Source organism: Polistes canadensis, unplaced genomic scaffold (assembly GCF_001313835.1).
Source record: "Polistes canadensis isolate GaletaPanama2010 unplaced genomic scaffold, ASM131383v1 scaffold_14, whole genome shotgun sequence".
In the NCBI taxonomy this organism is placed as follows: Eukaryota; Metazoa; Arthropoda; class Insecta; order Hymenoptera; family Vespidae; genus Polistes; species Polistes canadensis.
The window spans coordinates 790,029-810,105 of NW_014569561.1; the positions used below are offsets into that span (position 1 = coordinate 790,029).

At 27.0% G+C, this 20,077-nt stretch overlaps 6 protein-coding genes across 6 annotated transcripts; 3 read left to right on the forward strand and 3 right to left on the reverse strand.

The window, feature by feature from the left end:
- Nucleotides 1–266: 266 nt before the first annotated feature.
- LOC106793511 (alpha- and gamma-adaptin-binding protein p34-like) lies at nucleotides 267–2,116 on the forward strand. Its single transcript, XM_014760512.1, has 6 exons — nucleotides 267–461; nucleotides 570–739; nucleotides 809–923; nucleotides 994–1,152; nucleotides 1,518–1,634; nucleotides 1,725–2,116. Exons 1-6 carry the CDS (start codon nucleotides 398–400, stop codon nucleotides 1,895–1,897), a joined length of 798 nt encoding a protein of 265 aa, XP_014615998.1. The 5' UTR covers nucleotides 267–397; the 3' UTR covers nucleotides 1,898–2,116.
- Nucleotides 2,117–2,244: 128 nt separating this feature from the next.
- LOC106793512 (coiled-coil domain-containing protein 115-like) lies at nucleotides 2,245–2,981 on the reverse strand. The gene has a single exon (XM_014760513.1). It carries the CDS (start codon nucleotides 2,940–2,942, stop codon nucleotides 2,448–2,450), a length of 495 nt encoding a protein of 164 aa, XP_014615999.1. The 5' UTR covers nucleotides 2,943–2,981; the 3' UTR covers nucleotides 2,245–2,447.
- Nucleotides 2,982–3,468: 487 nt separating this feature from the next.
- On the forward strand, nucleotides 3,469–5,119 carry LOC106793505 (MRG/MORF4L-binding protein). Its single transcript, XM_014760506.1, has 4 exons — nucleotides 3,469–3,855; nucleotides 4,060–4,181; nucleotides 4,291–4,654; nucleotides 4,744–5,119. The coding sequence occupies exons 1-4, from the start codon at nucleotides 3,753–3,755 to the stop codon at nucleotides 4,896–4,898; spliced, it is 744 nt and encodes a 247-aa protein (XP_014615992.1). The 5' UTR covers nucleotides 3,469–3,752; the 3' UTR covers nucleotides 4,899–5,119.
- A 229-nt stretch (nucleotides 5,120–5,348) lies between these two features.
- LOC106793506 (40S ribosomal protein S28) lies at nucleotides 5,349–5,913 on the reverse strand. The gene has a single exon (XM_014760507.1). The coding sequence runs from the start codon at nucleotides 5,774–5,776 to the stop codon at nucleotides 5,579–5,581; it is 198 nt and encodes a 65-aa protein (XP_014615993.1). The 5' UTR covers nucleotides 5,777–5,913; the 3' UTR covers nucleotides 5,349–5,578.
- Nucleotides 5,914–7,185: 1,272 nt separating this feature from the next.
- LOC106793501 (stromal membrane-associated protein 1) lies at nucleotides 7,186–11,112 on the reverse strand. Its single transcript, XM_014760500.1, has 8 exons — nucleotides 10,861–11,112; nucleotides 10,106–10,239; nucleotides 9,282–9,449; nucleotides 8,924–9,128; nucleotides 8,604–8,864; nucleotides 8,081–8,376; nucleotides 7,872–8,006; nucleotides 7,186–7,799 (listed from the first exon to the last, which is right to left on the reverse strand). The coding sequence occupies exons 1-8, from the start codon at nucleotides 10,976–10,978 to the stop codon at nucleotides 7,683–7,685; spliced, it is 1,434 nt and encodes a 477-aa protein (XP_014615986.1). The 5' UTR covers nucleotides 10,979–11,112; the 3' UTR covers nucleotides 7,186–7,682.
- Nucleotides 11,113–12,996: 1,884 nt separating this feature from the next.
- LOC106793422 lies at nucleotides 12,997–17,857 on the forward strand. Its single transcript, XM_014760322.1, has 7 exons — nucleotides 12,997–13,026; nucleotides 13,873–14,352; nucleotides 14,925–15,073; nucleotides 16,654–16,943; nucleotides 17,055–17,123; nucleotides 17,438–17,533; nucleotides 17,701–17,857. Exons 2-7 carry the CDS (start codon nucleotides 13,913–13,915, stop codon nucleotides 17,752–17,754), a joined length of 1,098 nt encoding a protein of 365 aa, XP_014615808.1. The 5' UTR covers nucleotides 12,997–13,026; nucleotides 13,873–13,912; the 3' UTR covers nucleotides 17,755–17,857.
- The last annotated feature ends 2,220 nt before the right edge of the window (nucleotides 17,858–20,077 follow it).

Here is a 20,077-nt window from a genome sequence, read left to right on the forward strand (position 1 = left end):
TTAAAAGTAACAATTTTTAAAGTACAACTTTTAACATATTTCTAACTAGGGTTATTTTTGACTTGTATATAGGAAATAAAGAAAGCTTTCTGATTCTAATAATAGTTTAATGAATTTCGTGTATATTCATAATATACCGCCTTTATATGCAAGATCATGATTGAATTAATTTATAAATAAATCAATCAAATGTTTAATATAACTATATTATAAATTTTATGATATAAATAAAAGTTTAAATGATTTATGAATAAACATTAACATTGTACTATTAAAAAAATATTTTATAAAGTATCCAAGTATATTTTATACTGAAAGTAGTAGATTATTATTTGACTAATATTTTGACTTATTCAAATAAGTCATTTAGTAAAGTAATATATATATATTGCAAAAGATGGATCTTCCACGTATTTTAATCATAAGTACAGTGTATGGTAAAGCTACTGAAATTGCTAAAAGTAAGTAATGTGTATATATATACATATTTATATATTATTAGTTCTTTTTATGTTTTGTTTTGTTTTTTAATATGGCATAACTTTATTTCTAACGTTAATTTAATATAGAAATAGGAGGGAAAAATAAATCAAGTCAAGGCGATATAGAATACTATTTATGGGATGTCAACAATAAATATTATACGTCACAGATATTATTATGTGTAACAGAAAATCCACATATCAACATACCAACAGAAGGAATAGAAGCATTGGTTATGTATCATGATCCACAAGCTGTAAGACATTAAGTTTTCATGGCACTTTATAGGATCTATAAAATTATAAAAATGACTTGATTTTCTTAGGATAATGCAGAAAGAAATTTAGATCAATGGTCATCCTTAATCTCTTCTCTTTCTAAAGCCGATGTACTATTACTTACATGTAATGTAATATCAAATATGGATGTTAAAGATAAAAGTAAGAGTGCATAAAATTACTTTTAATTCCATTGATACAGTTTAATATTTGTTTTTGTAACGCATTACAGTAATTGCATGGTGCATAAGTAAAAAATTTGAATTGGTTGAACTGCAACAGTTAGATTCCATAGAAAATTTAGAATATGACTTCGAACATAATACATATGGAATTGAAAGAATCATTGAAGCTTTACATGCGCATACATGGCCAAATATTGTATTAAAAGGTACATTTAATGTTGATACATATGTATTCATAAAAATATGTATATTAACAAATTGGAAACTGGTAATATAATGTTATGTCATCTTAAGTTCTTTAGTTGAATACCGGTGACGTAGTTTAACGTCATTTTATAATCTGTTATTAAAAGTTGGTAACGTAGTTCTATGCAATTGAATATTAAATTTTAATTGTTCATTTGTTTGCTTTATTTTTGTTATATTTTCTTGTTAAACTTGTTAAATTTAAATATTTCTTAATTTAGTAATATATCTTATTTTTTAAGTTATCATATGCGTTATCCAACTAAACATTTTGCCCAAACAAAAATAATAATAAAAATAAATAATATATTTATAATTCTTATAGGAAAACCTTCTAATGTTGATGAAAAAGAATCAAATTTAGATCAAGTAGAAAAGAAATTAGAAAATATTCAATTAACTCATAATCCATCGGAATACCTTAATGTGGAAAGTGTTCTTGGTAATATGTCTATAATTATTCTAATTTATTTTTTATAATGTATATAATTATAATATAATTAAATTAGAATACTGAATAAATATTTTATAGATGGCATTATGGGTGGTGAAGATGCAGACTTTGGTGAATTATTTGTACAATTAATGGCAATGAAAGAACATGCAGCTTCTTTGCCTACAAATGAAAGACGGATAGCAGCAGAGCAATTAGTTACTGCTTTTTGGAAATCAATGGGTGGAGATTCATCAGAAATAGACGACTGAATTAGATATAATTTATAAATTAATAATAAGTATCAGTATATATATATATTTTAAAATTAAAAAAAACATGTAAATTCAAAAGAAATAATTAATTTAATACGATAAAAAATAAATTTTACAGTTTACAATTTCCTATTCACCAAGTTAATAATGATTAATGCTGTTGGCTTGTTTATCTTGTGATGAAGATATAATTAAGGATTATAAATAACGTTATTTGTATTTTGTGAAAAATTTAGCAGTATTCTCTTTGAAATTAAATTTACATAATAATTTTAATTATTATACGTTATATATATAACTATAAAAATAAATGTAATTACACCTATTAGAATATGTAAGAAATGAATATCTAATAGATGTTAACTTTTAATTAGTGTGATATTTGAAATGCATATTTTTTGTGATTCAAATTAAATAAGTAATTATATTTTTACTATTTTTAAGGTTACATTATTAATATTGTTTAAATATAAAATAGATTGTGTATATATTGATAAAATAATGATTAAATCATATTAAACAATGTATGCACTTATCTTCAATAGCATTATTCTGTTTGTTTAGAAAATGCATTTTTCAAAAGATACAAAGCTTTTAATTTATTTGCAATAGAATCTAATTCGCAATGTATATTTGCTACTTTTGTAGCAAGGTACACTGATTCTTGGAAATATTTTTGGGCAGTTCTTAAATTTCGTGGAACTAACACACCAAACCATTTTATAGGATTTTGAATATCTTCTTTGAATTCATTTTCTTTTCTTAGACTAATGTCGAAAGAAGGTGTTTTATCATCAGATTTTTCTGTAAACTTAGACTCAAGTTCAAATAGAGATGATATATTCTTCATATGAACAGGAATTTGTAGAATACTAATGTTTTCTTTACCACTGATATATCTTGCCTTAGCTAATTCTATATGTCCAGAACGAAGTAGTAATTCCATTTGAACATTAGTAGAAACTTTTTCCTCGATTAATTCCAATTTACGTAAAAAAAGTTTATCAATGGCATTACATATTTCATCTATATTTTTCTCCATATTGTCGAATGTATATCGATTATCTATGTATGTTTACTATTTATTTTAACATTTATAATCTTTAAATATATTTTATTAATGTAAATATTTATATATATATATATATATAATTAACACAATATTTTCAATAATGTTAATTTAATAAAAAATGTAGAAGACATTAAAATTTTTAGTAAATAAGCATTACCTGAAATGCAAAATAAAATATAAAAAATATCACATAATTCTGCTGATACAATATACATTTGTAGTAAAGTGTAAGTAAGAAATAAAACAAGTATTGTTGCTTTTTCCAAAGAAATAATTATAGAAATTTTTCTCTAAGAAAAAATACATTTATGTTTATCATTAAAAATGAAAAACTAAGTACATACCAAGAAATGCAATAATAAGACAATATATATATGCGTGACAAACAAATAATAGTTTTCCAATTATTACACGTACATAGTTTAGAATATTTTATAAACAATGTTTTCACGTGCTAAGACAGAAAAGTTCTTATGACATATTATTGCCACATTGATAAATTCATAACCAATCAGTTTTGATCATTTACACGCGCATCATGGAAACACGTGTTTGTTAAAATGTTATAAAAATATAAAACACTATAAATCTTAAAAAATCATAAAAATAGTTTATTCAACGGAATATGAATATTAACATTTTGTATTCAGCAATGATTTCATTACCCATAGATTTTCTTTAGTATTACCCATAATATTACAATAAAATCAATGGCGTCTCAAATTGTGTATTACGTATTTGAGAAGTGAATTTAGTAATTTAATTTGGATTATTTTTACAATGGCTGTTAAAGAAAAATCTGCAGAATCTACTGAAGATATAGAATGGAATATAGAAAATGAAATTAATCTTTTCTTCGCTATGAATGGTCATAAACCAGTTGGTAAATACAAATAAATAAATTGAGGTTATGCTCGTTACGTCAAAGATTATATTTTACTTGTCTATGGTCTTAACCTTAGCCGTTTTATTATTGTAATCTTATAATTTGTATTTACGTGCGAATCTTTTCTTTTTATCATATTACAGTAAGATTAAAATCTGATAACAATTCTATATCTTCATTTGTATACTTTTTATTTTGTAGGTATCAATAAATATTTTCACATGATATGTATAAGGGAAAAATTTCGTGGTGCTATTCATAAAAATGTTTCATTAAAAGCAATTTGGGACCATTTAGAATCAATGTATGATCTTATGGCTCTAGTAAGTTGTAGTATTTTATAAATATAATTTTGTAAATGTTATATTAGAATATTTAATTCTAACTTATTGATATTAATTTTGTGCATTGAATTTCTTTTAATATAAATAGGATGATATGGAAGATTTGCCATTTCCAAGTCACGAAATGGATTTTTCACTTCCTGAATCAGAATATTTAGGGTCATTAAAATTGAGGAAAAAGGAAGAGCAAGAAAGCAAATTCAAAGAACAAAAAGATAATAAATATAAAGAAATAAAAAAAGAAAAAGATATAAGGGAGTCATTTAAGAAAGAAGCTATGCTACGCGATATGAAAGGATCCAAAGATCTTGAAAAGAAAAAGGAAGATATAAAGAAATATGTTAAAGAAATAGATTTAAAAAAAGATAAACTAAGAGATATGAAAGATTCAAGGAAGGAACATAAACTTTCTAAAGGCAGGTCTAAAGGGAAGGATGAAATGGAAGAAATTGGTATTTTTTGAACTATTCTCAAGATTTAAATTTGAATTTTAAAATATTTTTCTCGATCTTATCATGTATATATTATTTTCTATTTTAAGCATCAAATGTAAAAAAAGAACGCAAGGATTCTGATTCAAGTCGTGAAAGCTTAAAAAGAGGTCCGAAGAGACCAACTAGACAAAGTGTGGATAGTTCATCGAAAGCTTCTTCCAGTCCACGTGATACACCACCATTAAAACGTAGAAGGATATAACAGTATATATTTTCTTCACAAAATAGTATTATCATTTGAATATAAGATTATGAGAAGATGAATATACTTGTTTATTTTTTTAAAAGTTACGATTTCTTATGTTATAAGAGTAGTTTTTACAAATGTTATTTCTATCGTTTTGTATAATTTGAATGTACTTGTATATATTTGTAAAAGAATTTTGATTTTAACACTGTAAATACACACACTATTATATTTAATAAATTATATAGTTATTTATTTTTTAATTATGAGCAATGAATATTCTTTCTAAAAGAAAAATTGTTTTCTTTTCATTTGGTCAAAATAATACATTAGCTCACTTTGATATTATTATAGAATAAAATATATTATAGACATCGTCATGTGTAATAACATATCTTTTTTGTCTATGTAACTTAGTAACCTTATATGTTAGACATTAAAAATAAGAAACAAAAATAAAAACACTTTATATTGTGATGATTACCAGATAAGATTTATTACAGAATTCATAGTATGAATGTAGTTGAACATAAAGTTAGATTGATCCATCTTGTTGATCTATTTCTTTCCAGTGGTAATTACAATTAGATTTTTTCCAGTGACAGTAAGATTAATAATCCACTTCAAAAGGAGTATTGGAATGATGTGATTTCATATTTGGTAATCTTTTTAATATAGTATAAAGATAGAATGCTTTATCGTAGTCTTCTTGCTTCTCTCTCAGATTCCAGCAAGGTTAGGAGATCGCCCTCACGTACCGGCCCTTTTACATTTCTGATGATTTGTCTATTTTGTTCACCCAGGAACTCAACTTTTACTTGCGTACACTGTCCTTGTGAACCAGTACGACCCAATACTTTAATTACACGGGCTAATACGACTGGTTTGTCCATGTTTAATACCACGTGTTTAATGGATTAACTTGAAAATGCTTTATAAAATAGTAACAGCAGCTTGTGCCTCGTGTATTACCGTGAAAGCGTTTCAAGAAAGAGGAAGAGCTATTTGACTATGTAGTTAAGATGGAAGTTTCCGTTTAAAACCTACAGCTTTATTCTTATGAAACGATTCTAACCAATAGTAACATACATGTATTACGGCGTTCTGATTGGTGTATAAGAAACGTTGACAATCATTTTTAATTGCATTTAAGTAAAATACATCTCTCTTTTTATAGAATAAATATTATTTTCTTTTTTAAATGTAAGTAATATAGTATTTAAAAATTTAGCTAAAGAATTATATAAAATTTTATTAAAATTTGAGAATAATTAATTTTTATTTTTATTTATATATAATTTTGTGTTATTAACATATTCTTGGTTTTACATTGGATTATAATATCTATAGATTTTTTGCAATTTTCCTTTTTATAACACAACATAATTTCATTTTTAATTTTTAATGTTTTGAATATTGAATTGCATTGCGTATTGTTATTTCTTGTTAAAAATAAATAACTTTTCAAGATAATGAAATTTATAGGAACAACTATATATAACACTTATATCTATTATTTAAACAGTATTTAAAAGTTATTTTTTTCGAAAACAAAATCACAAATAAAAAAATTTTATTTTATATTTCCGACTTATTTTTTCACGTAGAATTACCTCTTACTTAGTTATATCAGTTATCCTGTATATGTTGTGTGTGAAAGTATGAATATAATGAATATTATTCACGTGACTTATTATCGAATATTAGAGTATATTTTTTATTATGCAAAAATAAGCTTGAAAAGATTTACTGTCATGAATATATATGGCATTTAGTTTATATAAATTATTACTTTTACTATAAAATAGTAATACCTGTAAAAATATTTGACTTAATTTGAAACTAACATATATATTATGTTTATAATGTATTATTATAATAAAAGAACAAGTATTTTTTTTAGAAAGAAACCATTTATACACAATATATTCTTTCTCATAGACATTGCACTACTTTTCTGCATTTTAAATATCAATTATGATATTTTATAATTTGTCATTTTAATTTAAAGTTTGGTTCTAATATAATAACTTTGGCGAACCATGAAATATTAAAATAAAATTCAATATTATAATATATATAGAGAGAAAAAAGGTGAAAATGTACACATTGGACATAATTAAATTTTCAACCTTTGTATTCTGCATACACAAAAAAAATATAAAAAACTTTAAGTTGACCATATAGTTATAACTATTTAGGCAATAATTATTTTGTTTCAAGTATTTCGATGTATAATAAATGCATTATTCATTTCAGAGAATTTAGCATTTAAAGAAATATTGGAAAAAATAATTTCAAGTCATATCTGATATAATTTACATCTTACAGTACATTTATTGTACCGCAAATACTTGTACTTATTTATTTGGATGCATTTTTTTTTATATCAAGAGTGGACCCTGAAGCATAAAAACTAAGTCCCAATTATTAAAATGTTCAATTTTACAATATAATTACTTAGTTAACTACACATGTTTCAAACAGCATGAATAACTCTTCATAATCAGTCTAACGTTTACCTTTATTTTTATCTCCTGTACTTTCAACAATACTAGAAGTTGATAAAGCTTCTGAAGAAAAATATAGTGACTCGCAGTACTTTTTTCATACAGGGATTGTTTTTCACATTATTTAATACTCGAGTAGTGTTTTTTATTTGTGTCTTCATTCCGTTATTTCCCAACAAAATTTCCGATCTCTAATATGGAAATATAATTTGCTGGGTAACAAACAGTTGACACTAATATATAACACTGAATGAAATTGTCAATCAACTAATCATATCCACCATAATTTTTACTGCCATAAGTTAGTAGAAAGAGTTTGTCCAGGTAATGCAGTATTATTTGATTTTCCTGCAGTAGTTGAAAAATTCATTCCACTTAAAGACATCTGTGACATTTGCTGCGGCAACTGTAATATTACATAATTAAATAATTTCTTTTTCTTTTTAAATATTATAGATTATTTATAATCTGTATGTACTTGAGAAACAAAAGCTGCTGTAGATTGTTGTTGTTGAGCCGCTAAATTAAAAAATGGGTTGTTTCCAGGTGCTGGTTGAATATTTTGCGTCAACATACCGCTCCATCCATTATTAGTTTGTCCTAATTGCATCATCTATGATAAAGTATATATTAATTATATTGTGTTATTTAATATACAGTGCATAAGTTATTATTTTATTTGGATACCATTTGAGACTGAATTGCAACACCAGTGTTTGGTACACCATTCATTCGATTAATTTGACTCATATGTACACAACTTCCTAAAGGATTAGTTACTACTCCTCCTATTGAAGAAGGATTTTGTGTAATTTGAGTTTGATTGATTGGTATTTGACTTGGTACAGTCATTTGAGTTGGCATATGATTTAATTGATTGAATGAACTTTGTGGATTTTGAAAACTGCTTTGTTGTTGGCCATAAGCAACTACACCTGGAACTTGTTGCTTGTATTGTAAAGATTGTTGATTGTACATACCACCTAGAATAAAGTAGTTTGAAGATTAAATTATATATTATTTTTAATATAAAAAATATAATATATACAGGGTGATATTCACTAACTCTTGCCACCAAGATAGCTCAGAATTTTTCATGTAACTTTTGTTCTATAATCTTTTTTGCTATTATCATACTTTCGGAGCTATCTTGGTGGCAAGAGTTAGTGAATCACCCTATATATGTAAATTTAAAAGAATTTTACAGTACCAGAAACTCCATATATTTGTTGTTGTTGAGGGTTTGGTGTACCATATAATGCTAAAATACTGTCTTTAGTCATTTTACTTTTTTCTTGAGATAACGGAACTGGCTGGTCGAAGAAGTTTTCTTCCTCGCTTTTATTTGTTGTTGCTTCACTTGTAGTATTATTATCAGTCGTGGATGTTGATGTTGGTGGTGCAGATAAAAATGAGGAAAAGATATCATCTCCAGATCCATTTGCACTTGGTTGATTGGTAGCTGGAGCATCTAAAGATAAAAATTTTAACAAATATTGTATATGCATTTTATTAAATAAACTAACTTACCAAGGCCTAATAGATCTAGTGTTGCAGTGTTACTTGTTCTTCCTAATTTTGGACTGACAGAACTTAATGGTTTTGGTAGCTGTGGTACTACTTCTGGTTTTTTTACAGGTGGCAGTACAGCTTGATTGGTGCTGGATTTTGATCCTTCTTTTTTTCGTTTGCGTTGCTTTTCTGCTTCTTCCTCAAGTTCCTTATCCCAATTTACCTATTTGTGATAATAAAATGTTAAAAAAAGAACTAAGAAAATACTTCGTTATTTCTAGTTTTATATGTATCAATAAAAAATACCTATTTTTTATTATTTATATTTAAATAAAAAGATGTCTGTTATTATTTAAATATATCTATTATATTTTACCTTTGGTAAAGGAGGCGGTACCCATTCCCTTGCAATATATTTTTTATGTTCATATTTCGCGCGTATAAAACTTTCTAAACTGCAATCCGTTTGAGGTCTCCGAAAACTATCTGGAAGATTAGCTTCGTAGACTGCACGTGCTCGTGAATTTCCCATTTGTTGTAAACTCTGTTAAAATAGAAATTACAAATTAGAAATTAAAAATGTAATAAATTTGAACACTTTAAATGTTATAATAATAGACACAAGTTTTGTTTACATTTAATTCTTTTGTTATTTGAGAGTATTATGTTATCGTGAAAGATCGAAATTGGAGAATTTTAAAATTCACAGAGTTGCTTGATGTATGTCCGAAATATTAATATATAAGAATAAACCCAATTATTTGGTCTTTCACTGACGTATTTGGTATATGTTGACAAGCGACCATATGTTTCTTGACATTCTCCAATTTCAGTTTTTCACATAACATATTATATACATATGTCTGTTATTAACATGTTCATTACCACAGGAGACGAAATTTATTTTTCCAAAATTTATTTTTCACATTGATTATCATTACAAATTTGTGGCGCTGAACTTTCAATGAAAATTGGTGTGTTAAATATGTGACACTAGTAGCGAATGTGTTAAGTTTCACGAAAAGAGTTAAGTTATTATTGTAAAGAAAATATACATTTAAAAATATACTTATTATACTTTTTATTAAAGGACTTAAAAAAACAAATTTAAGAAAATAGATGCAAGAGTTATATACAAGTTACTTGCAATAAATAATTTTGTAAAAGATTTATATTAGAAAATAAAAATTATAAGCATACCACAACTTGCTCGGGTGTCCATGTATCTAAGTTAACAGATTTAACTTTGCTTATATGAACTCCAAGATTTCTATGTATTCCAGCACAACGAATACATAAAAATATACCTAAGTTCCAACTGGCCCATCTTGGCCCTGGAAAAATACAAATGACAATGCACACACATTTCTAATTTTATTGTAATATAGTATAAAGACATTGTGATAATTTCAATATATTTTAATTAGTTAAGGAAAACAAAAATATAGAAAGTATATAAAGAAGAATATAAAATTGATCATTAGATTCATGTAATATCTTTCTAGAATCAAAAAAAATATGTTGTGTGTGCATGCGCGCGCGTGTGTATGTGCTAAACTGACAATGTCACAATAATTTTGATAGATGTCAAAATGAGTAGGTAACATTAAAAAAAAAATATAATACCAATTGGACTATAATCTTAATAAGAATAAATAAAAACTTTTTTCGATTACTACGTCAAGATAATTTGATGTGACATTATCGCATTATTACTGTCAATCAGTAAGTTTGTAGGGAAGAAATTAAAAATCCATAATTCGTCTTGAAAAAGCGAACGCGGAATTAGGTCGAAGGAAACTAACGAAATCGATGATTTCGGTAATAAAAACGTCATTAGATTGATAAGAATTCATTGATTAACGAAATGAAAGAAAAAACTGTCAAAGGAAAAAGGATTTCGGGTCGTTAATTCGTAAAATATTTTCTGGAGAAATTCTTGACGACAAACGAACCTTTTGCATCGCAGTCAACACAGTACTTGTTGTCCTCGTCTCTTAACATTTGATTTAAGAGGTTTTGACATTTGTCTTGAATTTGTTTGGCACGTTCTTTCTCAAGACGGGACGTCATTTTTCACCTAATGACTTCTCACCTTATACAACTTCAAAACAATGTTTTTTCTTTCCCGACGCGGACATGCACCAGCGAACAATCCAATGGTATTGTATGGTGCAATGGCTCAACAAACGCCCCCAATCGTTCTTACTGTCAATTACGAAAACGTCACTAATTTTCAAAGGATCCCATTGGCCCTTTAAACGATTCTAATCATCAAGTGATATAATGATAGTGCTACACATAACACATTTATTTTATCAACCTTATGGCATATGTTTTTTGTTATATTTTAGTATAGTTAACTGATTTAGTTTTTGTTACGTATTCCTTTTGGTGCTGTTATACGTTAGGTTAGTGCTACGTGGCGCTGTAAGATGATTGGTAGATTCAAGGAGTACAAACCAATTACGTGCTTTGTTTTTATCCGGCGCGGTATATGTACATAATTTGAAATTTCAAATTATATAAACGTAAGTAATAATTTAAATAATATTATTGCGTTTTAAAAATGACTATATTAATTTCTAATAATTCTAATATACTTTAATTTTTCGAAAGTGTTGTTTTTTTTAATCTTCTATTCGATCAATTCATTAATTTTATGCTTAATGCGTACGCATTTACCTATTCATCATAAAAGATATCTTTAACGTGATCTTTTAAATGAAGGTAAGTAATTTGAGGTGTATGCGTTATGACAATATTGTTCCGAAGAAATTTATCAAACATGTGATGATCTCGATGTGATTATTCGTCCATGTATCAAGTAAAAGTATTTATTATTAGATCTTGCATTTTAAATTATTCGCCAAGTCGTTATAAAGTCACCTTCCAGTATAACGTTAACAATGATAAAAAATAACAAAAAATGAACGTAATCATTCCATTTCTTGTAATTTTTAAATAAATAAAAAAAAAATGTGTATTGTATTGAACATTTTGCAATTAGTGTAAATTTTGTGATAATCGAAGAATGATAAAATTAGAGATGGGTCAAGGTTGAGATGTAACGAGTATTTTATAAGTATAAATATCGCGTGCCACTTGTAATTGTAATTGCTTCGAAAAGAAACATTATTTTTACATAGTGACAATTTACGATCAACAGCTGCTGTTTCCCTTGACATTTTTATCTTTATATTTTCATAGCATTATCCTTCGACTTTGTAGTTGTCCCTTTATAGATGATAAAAACCTTCGTTATTGGTTATTGAGACCTTCCTCGTTTTGTTATTCCAGATACGTATGTACATATTTATTTGATTCAAGATTCGTATCATAGATTTCAAAGTGTTTCATCGTTTCGACCCTTCAACGCTCGCCCATATTATTTATCCAACCCCGTTTGGAAAAGACAAAGTCGTCCTCGAGGTAGACCGAGAAACGTGATATTTTTGAAACTGTTTTGCTAGAAAGGTTATATGATGGGTGAAGGAAGCTTCACTATATCCAAGGTGTAGAGCAATAGGTAGTTCTAGTTTTGTAGTAGTAGTCTTCGCGTCGTCGAAAGAGAGTGATCGTACCATTAACTAAATTTACATGTAGGAGTTTGAACATTTTATTCCGAGATTGATTTATATTACTACGTAATTGTTTAAATATTATTTTTCAAACTCTGAATGATAATATATTACGTTGAATATGCATGGAATTTGTAATTGTGAAGTTACATTCTTCTCCACAAGTGTAAAAGTTCAATCAAGAAAACAGGAAGAAAGGAAAGAGAATCATTTCATAAAGGTAACATTGATCAATAGCACATTTTTCTGGTTTAAAGTTACATTAAAACATTCATTCAATTTTTACTTTTGTTACTTTTCCAATTGATTTCTTGATCTTCTATATCTAACCGATGCATTTCTACAACGTTAATTTTGAAACTTTGTGAAAAAATTAAATTTTTATTGGGAAGATATAGTATTCTCGAAGATTTATTTTTTTTTTTCAGGACATCACTGCAACCTGAAAAATGGCTACCATTTATTCATACCAGAAAAGAGGGCTTAACTCGAATGCACTGGATCCCGGACACGTTTCATTATCCTCTGCATTTCAGTACTGTAAAAATTATTGTTGTAATATATATATATATAAAAGAAAAAAGGGGAGAAGAAAGAAAATGAAAAAGAAAAGAAATAATATGAGCTAATAATTTCAAATTTATTTTCGCGATTATTTTCAATAAAAAATACATGAGCACTTTCACGGCTGTTCAAACTCCTACAGCCCCTTAATTTAGTAACATTACGCGTTAACGACGAAAGAAATACGATCGGATGAAAGAAAAGAACGGTGTTCGATCTTCCTACTCGTAAATCATTCTAATTGTTTGTTGTACGTGTCTATATGGTATTCGCAATGTTTCTTATCAAGCTCGAATTTTCATTAATCTCGACGATGTCCAACGATGGACTCGAGTACATTTGAAAAAAAAAAACATGATCGCGGATTTACTTCCGGCTTACAGTACTTCTTATCTGTATTGAAGTTTCAGAATTTTGTTCTATTTGGATTTTTATTAATATGATCATAAAGTTCATATATATGTATGATCGTTAATAGAACGTGTAATAAAATATATGTATATATTTTACCTATAATTTATTAATAATAAATTCGCTATTATACGCCTATATTTCATATCTTTTTATCTTTATTTTTTTTTTTTTATATTATTTATAAATTACTATACAATATACATAAAAAAGATATAATCGTTTTGTTTGGGGAGATCAATAGAAGAGAAAACATGTTAAGAGTTAAGTGCTAATAACTTCATTTCTGGTCTAATAGCGTATTAGAAACTACTCATTTATCGTACTAATAGTTTTACTAAACTTTTATTTCTGTTATTATTATTCAAGAGCATATTGGGGAATTATTATCTTATTATATGAATTTTTCAGAATACATTTCGTAAGAGAGAGCTCTGTTGAATCTGGAAGAATGGTAGGATTGACTCGTGACATAAAACCTTTTCTACAAGCATCGAGACTTTTTGGATGTGGACCACACGTTATAACCGATGAAGATATTTTAGTGACTAAACGTGGCATGATATATACGTTTTTGTGGATGTCCGTATATTTGAGTACCTGTATCATCGGTCTTTATTTAATAATTATTGATACTGACGTCGAATACAAGAGTTTTTTGTTGACTCTTGCGAGAACAAGTTTATCTTACATTTGTCTTTTCACTGATGCTATTCTCTCGATTGTCTGGAATGGGAAAATTCGTGCTGCCTTTGCCCAATTACGAAACTTCGATCGCACTACCAGATTTAATGAACGTCCAACTAAAAGCAATAATGCACGTCGCAAATGTCAAGCTTTAGTCTTAATTACTTTCTTGGTTTGGTTTGCCGTTGGATATACAAGCTACTGGTAAGATCCTCGGGAAATCCTTTTCTTAAGATATTTTGATGCTCCATGACGTTTCATGCTTTGGGAATTACTAGCAACATCATATTTTTTCTTTCTTTCTTTATTTCTTTTTTGTTCATTCTTTTTTTTTTGTAATTATTTTTTACTTTCATTCGCGCGTTAATCTACAACGTTAGGTCGTATGATATATAAAAGATAAAATTAATACACAGAAATAAATATAGATATATAAATTCATCGTGAATATTGATTAACAGTTGTGACAATGCATTTGTTTAATAATCTATTACAATATATCTTTTTTCTTGTACGTATTTTGTTACTCTTTTATATTACAACGAGTTATTTTCTATTTTTATTTCTGTATTTGTAATAAATTTTATTAGATAGACGTATATATTAACACTTTTAACTTATAGTGTAATATTTTTTTATTTTCTGAATCGTGTGTATTTTTATTATATTTTCTCTATTCTTTTTTTCTTTATTAAATAAGCTAGAACACGAAATCAAAAGGAAGAAATTATAGTGAATATATATGTGTGTGGGTGTACGTGTATGTATGTGCACAGTTGCGAAGAATCTGCCCCGATGTTTAATGGAATTACTTATGGGTTGGTGAACGCGGCGATATCAATGCAGCTACTGAAATTTGTTGGGTTGTCCTTCGTCCTCTATCAAAGGTTTCGAAGGCTCTGTGAGATACTATTACTTCCTGAAGGTAAGTTCATTTCCTGTAAAGTTTTTTTTTTTTTTTTATCTTTTATCGAGAATATTCTCTGTTAGTTTATTAACTTCTCTCATTTATCACGTGTTAAGGTTTCCTATACACGTTGAAATATATTGCGACGTATGAAACTTGCATCAGTTTCCTGAATTATATTTATATATATATATAATTATGACCAAATTGTTAACATTTATTATATATTAATACAATTATTTATATCAAGCCACAAAAAAGAAAGCATTGATTTTAAGATTGATTTTATATTACAATTATATATTTATATATTAAAAAATAAATTATAAAATAAATTTGTTGGGCTTAGTTTACTGTTTAAATTATCGGTATTTATATGACTCGCATATTTGTCAAATCGATTAACACTATAAAATCAAAATTAGAGAAATTTGATAAAGTTACATACATTATATATATATATATATTGTTATTTAATGGTTTTTTAGCTTATTCCGTACATTTCCAGATGAAAGTTACTTTTGATGTTGATTCTAACTAAATAAATATATTTCAATATCTATCATGAAATTTCGGAATAGAGATGCATGTATATATCGCAACATATTTCAACGTGTATAGGGCTAATTATGGTCAATTTAAAATATCGAATGAGAATATGAGATTTTTTTCTCTTGCTTTCTTATTTCTTGTTTGTTTTTTCTCATTTACAAATTTCCATTTTTCTTTTTGTTTTTTTTTCATAAGTACATACAAACAAATACATATATACATACCAATACCATCTGGATTCCACTTACACGATAACCAGTCGAGTGCTATCGTTTTCCTCGAGTTCAAAGAAAGCTTCCAAGCTCGTTTCTAGGTTGACATGTAATCGATTGCACCCTTTAATGTCCTACACTCGTAACATCGATATATATCAAGTTTCGTCAACGAAGAGTTAATGTGCTAGACATTAGTTTCATTAACGATCTAAGTTTCACCCTTTTGTTAAGTTTATTTGATATTTTCCATGGTTATTCGATTTTATATACAAGATAATGTGTAATAAAGTAGATGTTTCACTTTAAACTTTAATTGTAGTTCGTATTTGTTACTATTCTCCATGTAACAATAAATTTCAATTAACAACTCATTTGAAACGACTCTTTATTAAATTATCGTCAGGATAAAATTATGAAATACCGTTACTTTATACCGTAAGTCTATTGTACAAGTATTTCCAATTATATATGTGCATACATGTATCCTGACAATAATAAAAGATACATACAGTGTATAACAATACTTGAATGCAATCAATTTTTTCTTATTGCATTATAATTTTGTTCATAATAAAAAACAACACATACTTTGTCTAATAGAATGGGTAAAATTCTATAGAATGCTAAGGAAAGTATTTAATAACTCTCATAGTTCATACATTGCCGGTAACATATACATATATGCAAATTACAATGGGATTTCGTATAGCGGTAAATAAATGAATGACAAAAAATTGAAATAGAATATTTTTATATTTAAATTGAATATATTTTTATTTTTTAAGTTATATAGCACAAAACTTTGTTAATGTTTATTATTTAATATTGCAGATGGAAAGATCATGGTGGTGGATCAAGCGAGAATGAATTTTCGTTTGGAAGAAATATGGTGGTTACATTGTTGTTTATCTAACGCTACTCAAACAGTTAATTCGGTTTATGCAGCTTCACTTTTCTTTTGGATCGTCAGTATGTCTTTTAATACTCTTTCAAGACTTTACACAATCAATGGACGGGATGTATTGCCGACTTTATTACTTGTACGAGAATCCTTGTTAATTTCTGCTTGCGTTGGCAATTTATTTTTGATCATAGCGATTTGTCATGCTACTGCATCTCAGGTAAATTATATATATATATACAGCGTTAACTGTGTTGTAAATTACAAAAGAAAGTTTTCTTACAATTTGCATATGATAATATGTTGTTGTGTTTCCTTTTGATCTTTTCAGGCAAATGAGGTTGGAAAAATAGCCTTTTCACCTCTCTCATCCGTTATTGGAAAACGAAATTTCACACAGGTGAGAACTATTGTAAAATTTGATTCTGTTCTTTCTCAAACAACGTCTGTTATAATGTTAAAGTTATCAAAAGAATGTTATCAAAGATCTTTCAAGTTTGAATTTTCAAGACCGTTCTTATTCAATGTATTATTTGTTTACTCCTTAATTATCTTACTTTCTTATTATCTAATTGTAAACAAATAATTACAACGAAGAGCTATTTTGATCAAAGCGTTTCTTCTTCAAGACGTTTCTGTTTTCGTTATTTTCTCTCTCTCTCTCTCTCTCTCTCTCTTTCTGAAACCGTATCGATTTGCTTCTCGTAATTATAGGATAACATCGAGGCTGCTGCATATTTTCAACTAAGGAAAGTCTATTTTTTTGCTGCCGCTGGTATGATTCGTATCGATCTGTCTCTTCTTCTTTCGGTAAGACGATAAAAGACTGAGAAGGTTAATTTAACTAAGTCTTCCTCTTTCCTCTTTCCCCCTCCCCCTCGACCCCTATTCTCTCCTATACATACACCCATATATATACATATATCTAATTATTTTCTCATTCACAATCGATAAATGTATTACTTTGACTTTTATAGATAGCTTCGGGAATAATGACATATCTGGTGATCTTGCATGCCAATAACGTGTGATCTCCAACATCGAAGATGAACTTCCACTCTGATTCTCATTGTTTGATTAATTTCCACGTGACAGATTGTTTTGTTGTCATTTTATTGATGTAACCAGTATTTATCGAAAGAACTACGAGTAATTGGAAAGAATAAAATGGAAAGTATAATTAAATAGATTAAAATATTTCATCGGAATTAATCGTTCGATCAAATTAAACGTCCAATTTTTATTGTATATTTATATACGTATAATCGTATATAATATGTGCTTTTTTTTTTTTTTTAAAACAATTACGAAAAGAATAGACGCTTTGTCATTATTAAAATGATTGTTAGATACAAATCGTAAAGAGCATTCTATAGAATTGCGAATTTTCTATGAATTCAGTTAAGAACAGTAAGAGAATCGGAATAAGAGAAAGAACTTTGAAAAGAGTTGACGAAGTATAGAAACGAGGAGGGTTAGAGTTGACGTAGTTTCAAGATTGGTTTTTGCCATCGACGTTGGGGACGATGAGATATATCGAAATAATAAGATAGACATTTATTTGTGAATTTCTAACTTTCCACTTTTATTTCTCTTACGTATAGAGAGTATTGAAAATTGTTTTGCGAAAAATTTACAATGCAATTCACGTTAGATTTTAATTTATTTGTTGAACGTGATTTCAAACGAAATTTTAACGATCTATGGAGGAATTTAAAATAAATTCAACTTTTTTTTATTATTACGAGACTGTATAAACAAACATTTATTTGATTGACGTTTTTAACAATGAATAATTGTTTATCGTTTAAATGTGTGTGGGGTATTGTAATCGAATAAAGTTTTTAATTAATTGGAATTTTCTTTTTTCAAAAATATATACCGCAAATTATTACAGACATTAGATGGTAAAGCTATTAAGTTCATATTGCCTAAGTGACGATACAACTCGTTAACGCGTCTATATGTTATTATATTATAAATATTGAATCTTGTTGCGGTGTGGTTTACCTCGTATGGTACAGTCGATTGTTTTTATTTATAGAATTTTTTTTTATTATAAAAGTAATATTTAATTGAGATAAAATAATTAATATTTTAAATTTTTATTGTGTTGTGTATGTGATATTGGATTTACAGCTTATAAAAAGATATGATATATAAATATTAAGAATATCGTCATTATTATACGTATATGTACTTATATATCGATTAAATTTGAAAAAGTCATATGTCACAATAACATTTCTATCAATATTTTTTCGATTGCGAGTTAATCCATTAAGGCAGATATTTGATGAAGCATACCGTCAATCTTTTTACTAAAAACGATGATCATCGAAACAGAATTGTGAATGTCAATTCGTATATGTTTCGCTCTATTTCGTGATTATCATTTAAAGTTGCGTAATATAACATATAAAAACGGAAATAAAAAAATTCTAAATCTAGATACTTTTGCTTATTTTTATATTGTAGAAGGAGAAAAAAATTAAATAAACGTAACGTTCCGATAAAAATTAATTAAATTTTTTGTTAATCAATATAAAACGTATATTTCACAACACTAATAAGTATCTATGTTACCTACGATACGTAAAATAAAGATGTAAATTAAATATTTCTATCAATGTGTAAAAACATTAGATCAGCCAATAAGTAATGTTACAATATTTAATACAAAAAAAATAATAATGTTTTATATATATATAAAAATGATTTTAAAAATAATTATTTTAAACTAATCCCCAATATATATCTCAAAATGTTTTCAGTTAATTCCAACTAAAATAAATAATGTCATAATATTTAATAAAAAATACTATAGATTATTCAAATGAATTATAACAATTCATTATTATATTTTCGTATTCGAAGAAAAATTCTTACAAAATTCAATTTAATATATTATATATTTTGGAATATCAAAAATATTACTATTGTTATAATATATGAAAATAATTTCATTATATAATTATATTTTTGTAGAAGAAGAAAAAAAAGGGATACGCTGTAGATCTTGGTTTTCGTTTAGAACCCGCGAAGGATGAAGAGGAGAAAAAGAAAATGAAAGACGCAGGCGCGTTTTAGACGATGAGGTGTAGGTGGTGCCTTCAACACCTTCGGCGGGATTCACGATTCTCTTCCCTCCAGTATGCCACGATTCTTCTTTCTGCTTTGTCGTTGTCGATAACGGTCGAAAAAGTTTCCGGACCCACGCGTTTAAATAATTTTCTAATTCTTACATAATTTATTTCTATCTTTTATATATCATATCCTATATTGTTACCTGAATTTTTTTTTATTCCTTACTCGTCATTTATTCTTCTTTTTTTTTTTTTTAACGAGATAGAG

Bases quoted from the DNA above. Each gene is read 5' to 3' on its own strand.
- LOC106793511 (XM_014760512.1), top strand. From the start codon at position 398: ATGGATCTTCCACGTATTTTAATCATAAGTACAGTGTATGGTAAAGCT. The intron at 462-569 runs GTAAGTAATGTG...AATTTAATATAG, and splicing joins AGCTACTGAAATTGCTAAAA to AAATAGGAGGGAAAAATAAA. The intron at 1,635-1,724 runs GTAATATGTCTA...AATATTTTATAG, and splicing joins TAATGTGGAAAGTGTTCTTG to ATGGCATTATGGGTGGTGAA.
- LOC106793512 (XM_014760513.1), bottom strand. From the start codon at position 2,942: ATGGAGAAAAATATAGATGAAATATGTAATGCCATTGATAAACTTTTT.
- LOC106793505 (XM_014760506.1), top strand. From the start codon at position 3,753: ATGGCTGTTAAAGAAAAATCTGCAGAATCTACTGAAGATATAGAATGG. The intron at 3,856-4,059 runs GTAAATACAAAT...TTTATTTTGTAG, and splicing joins GAATGGTCATAAACCAGTTG to GTATCAATAAATATTTTCAC. The intron at 4,655-4,743 runs GTATTTTTTGAA...TTCTATTTTAAG, and splicing joins GGATGAAATGGAAGAAATTG to CATCAAATGTAAAAAAAGAA.
- LOC106793506 (XM_014760507.1), bottom strand. From the start codon at position 5,776: ATGGACAAACCAGTCGTATTAGCCCGTGTAATTAAAGTATTGGGTCGT.
- LOC106793501 (XM_014760500.1), bottom strand. From the start codon at position 10,978: ATGACGTCCCGTCTTGAGAAAGAACGTGCCAAACAAATTCAAGACAAA. The intron at 8,377-8,603 runs GTACTGTAAAAT...ACTTTATTCTAG, and splicing joins ACAAATATATGGAGTTTCTG to GTGGTATGTACAATCAACAA. The intron at 7,800-7,871 runs GTACATACAGAT...GTAATATTACAG, and splicing joins CAGCAGCTTTTGTTTCTCAA to TTGCCGCAGCAAATGTCACA.
- LOC106793422 (XM_014760322.1), top strand. From the start codon at position 13,913: ATGGTAGGATTGACTCGTGACATAAAACCTTTTCTACAAGCATCGAGA. The intron at 14,353-14,924 runs GTAAGATCCTCG...GTATGTGCACAG, and splicing joins GTTGGATATACAAGCTACTG to TTGCGAAGAATCTGCCCCGA. The intron at 16,944-17,054 runs GTAAATTATATA...TGATCTTTTCAG, and splicing joins GTCATGCTACTGCATCTCAG to GCAAATGAGGTTGGAAAAAT.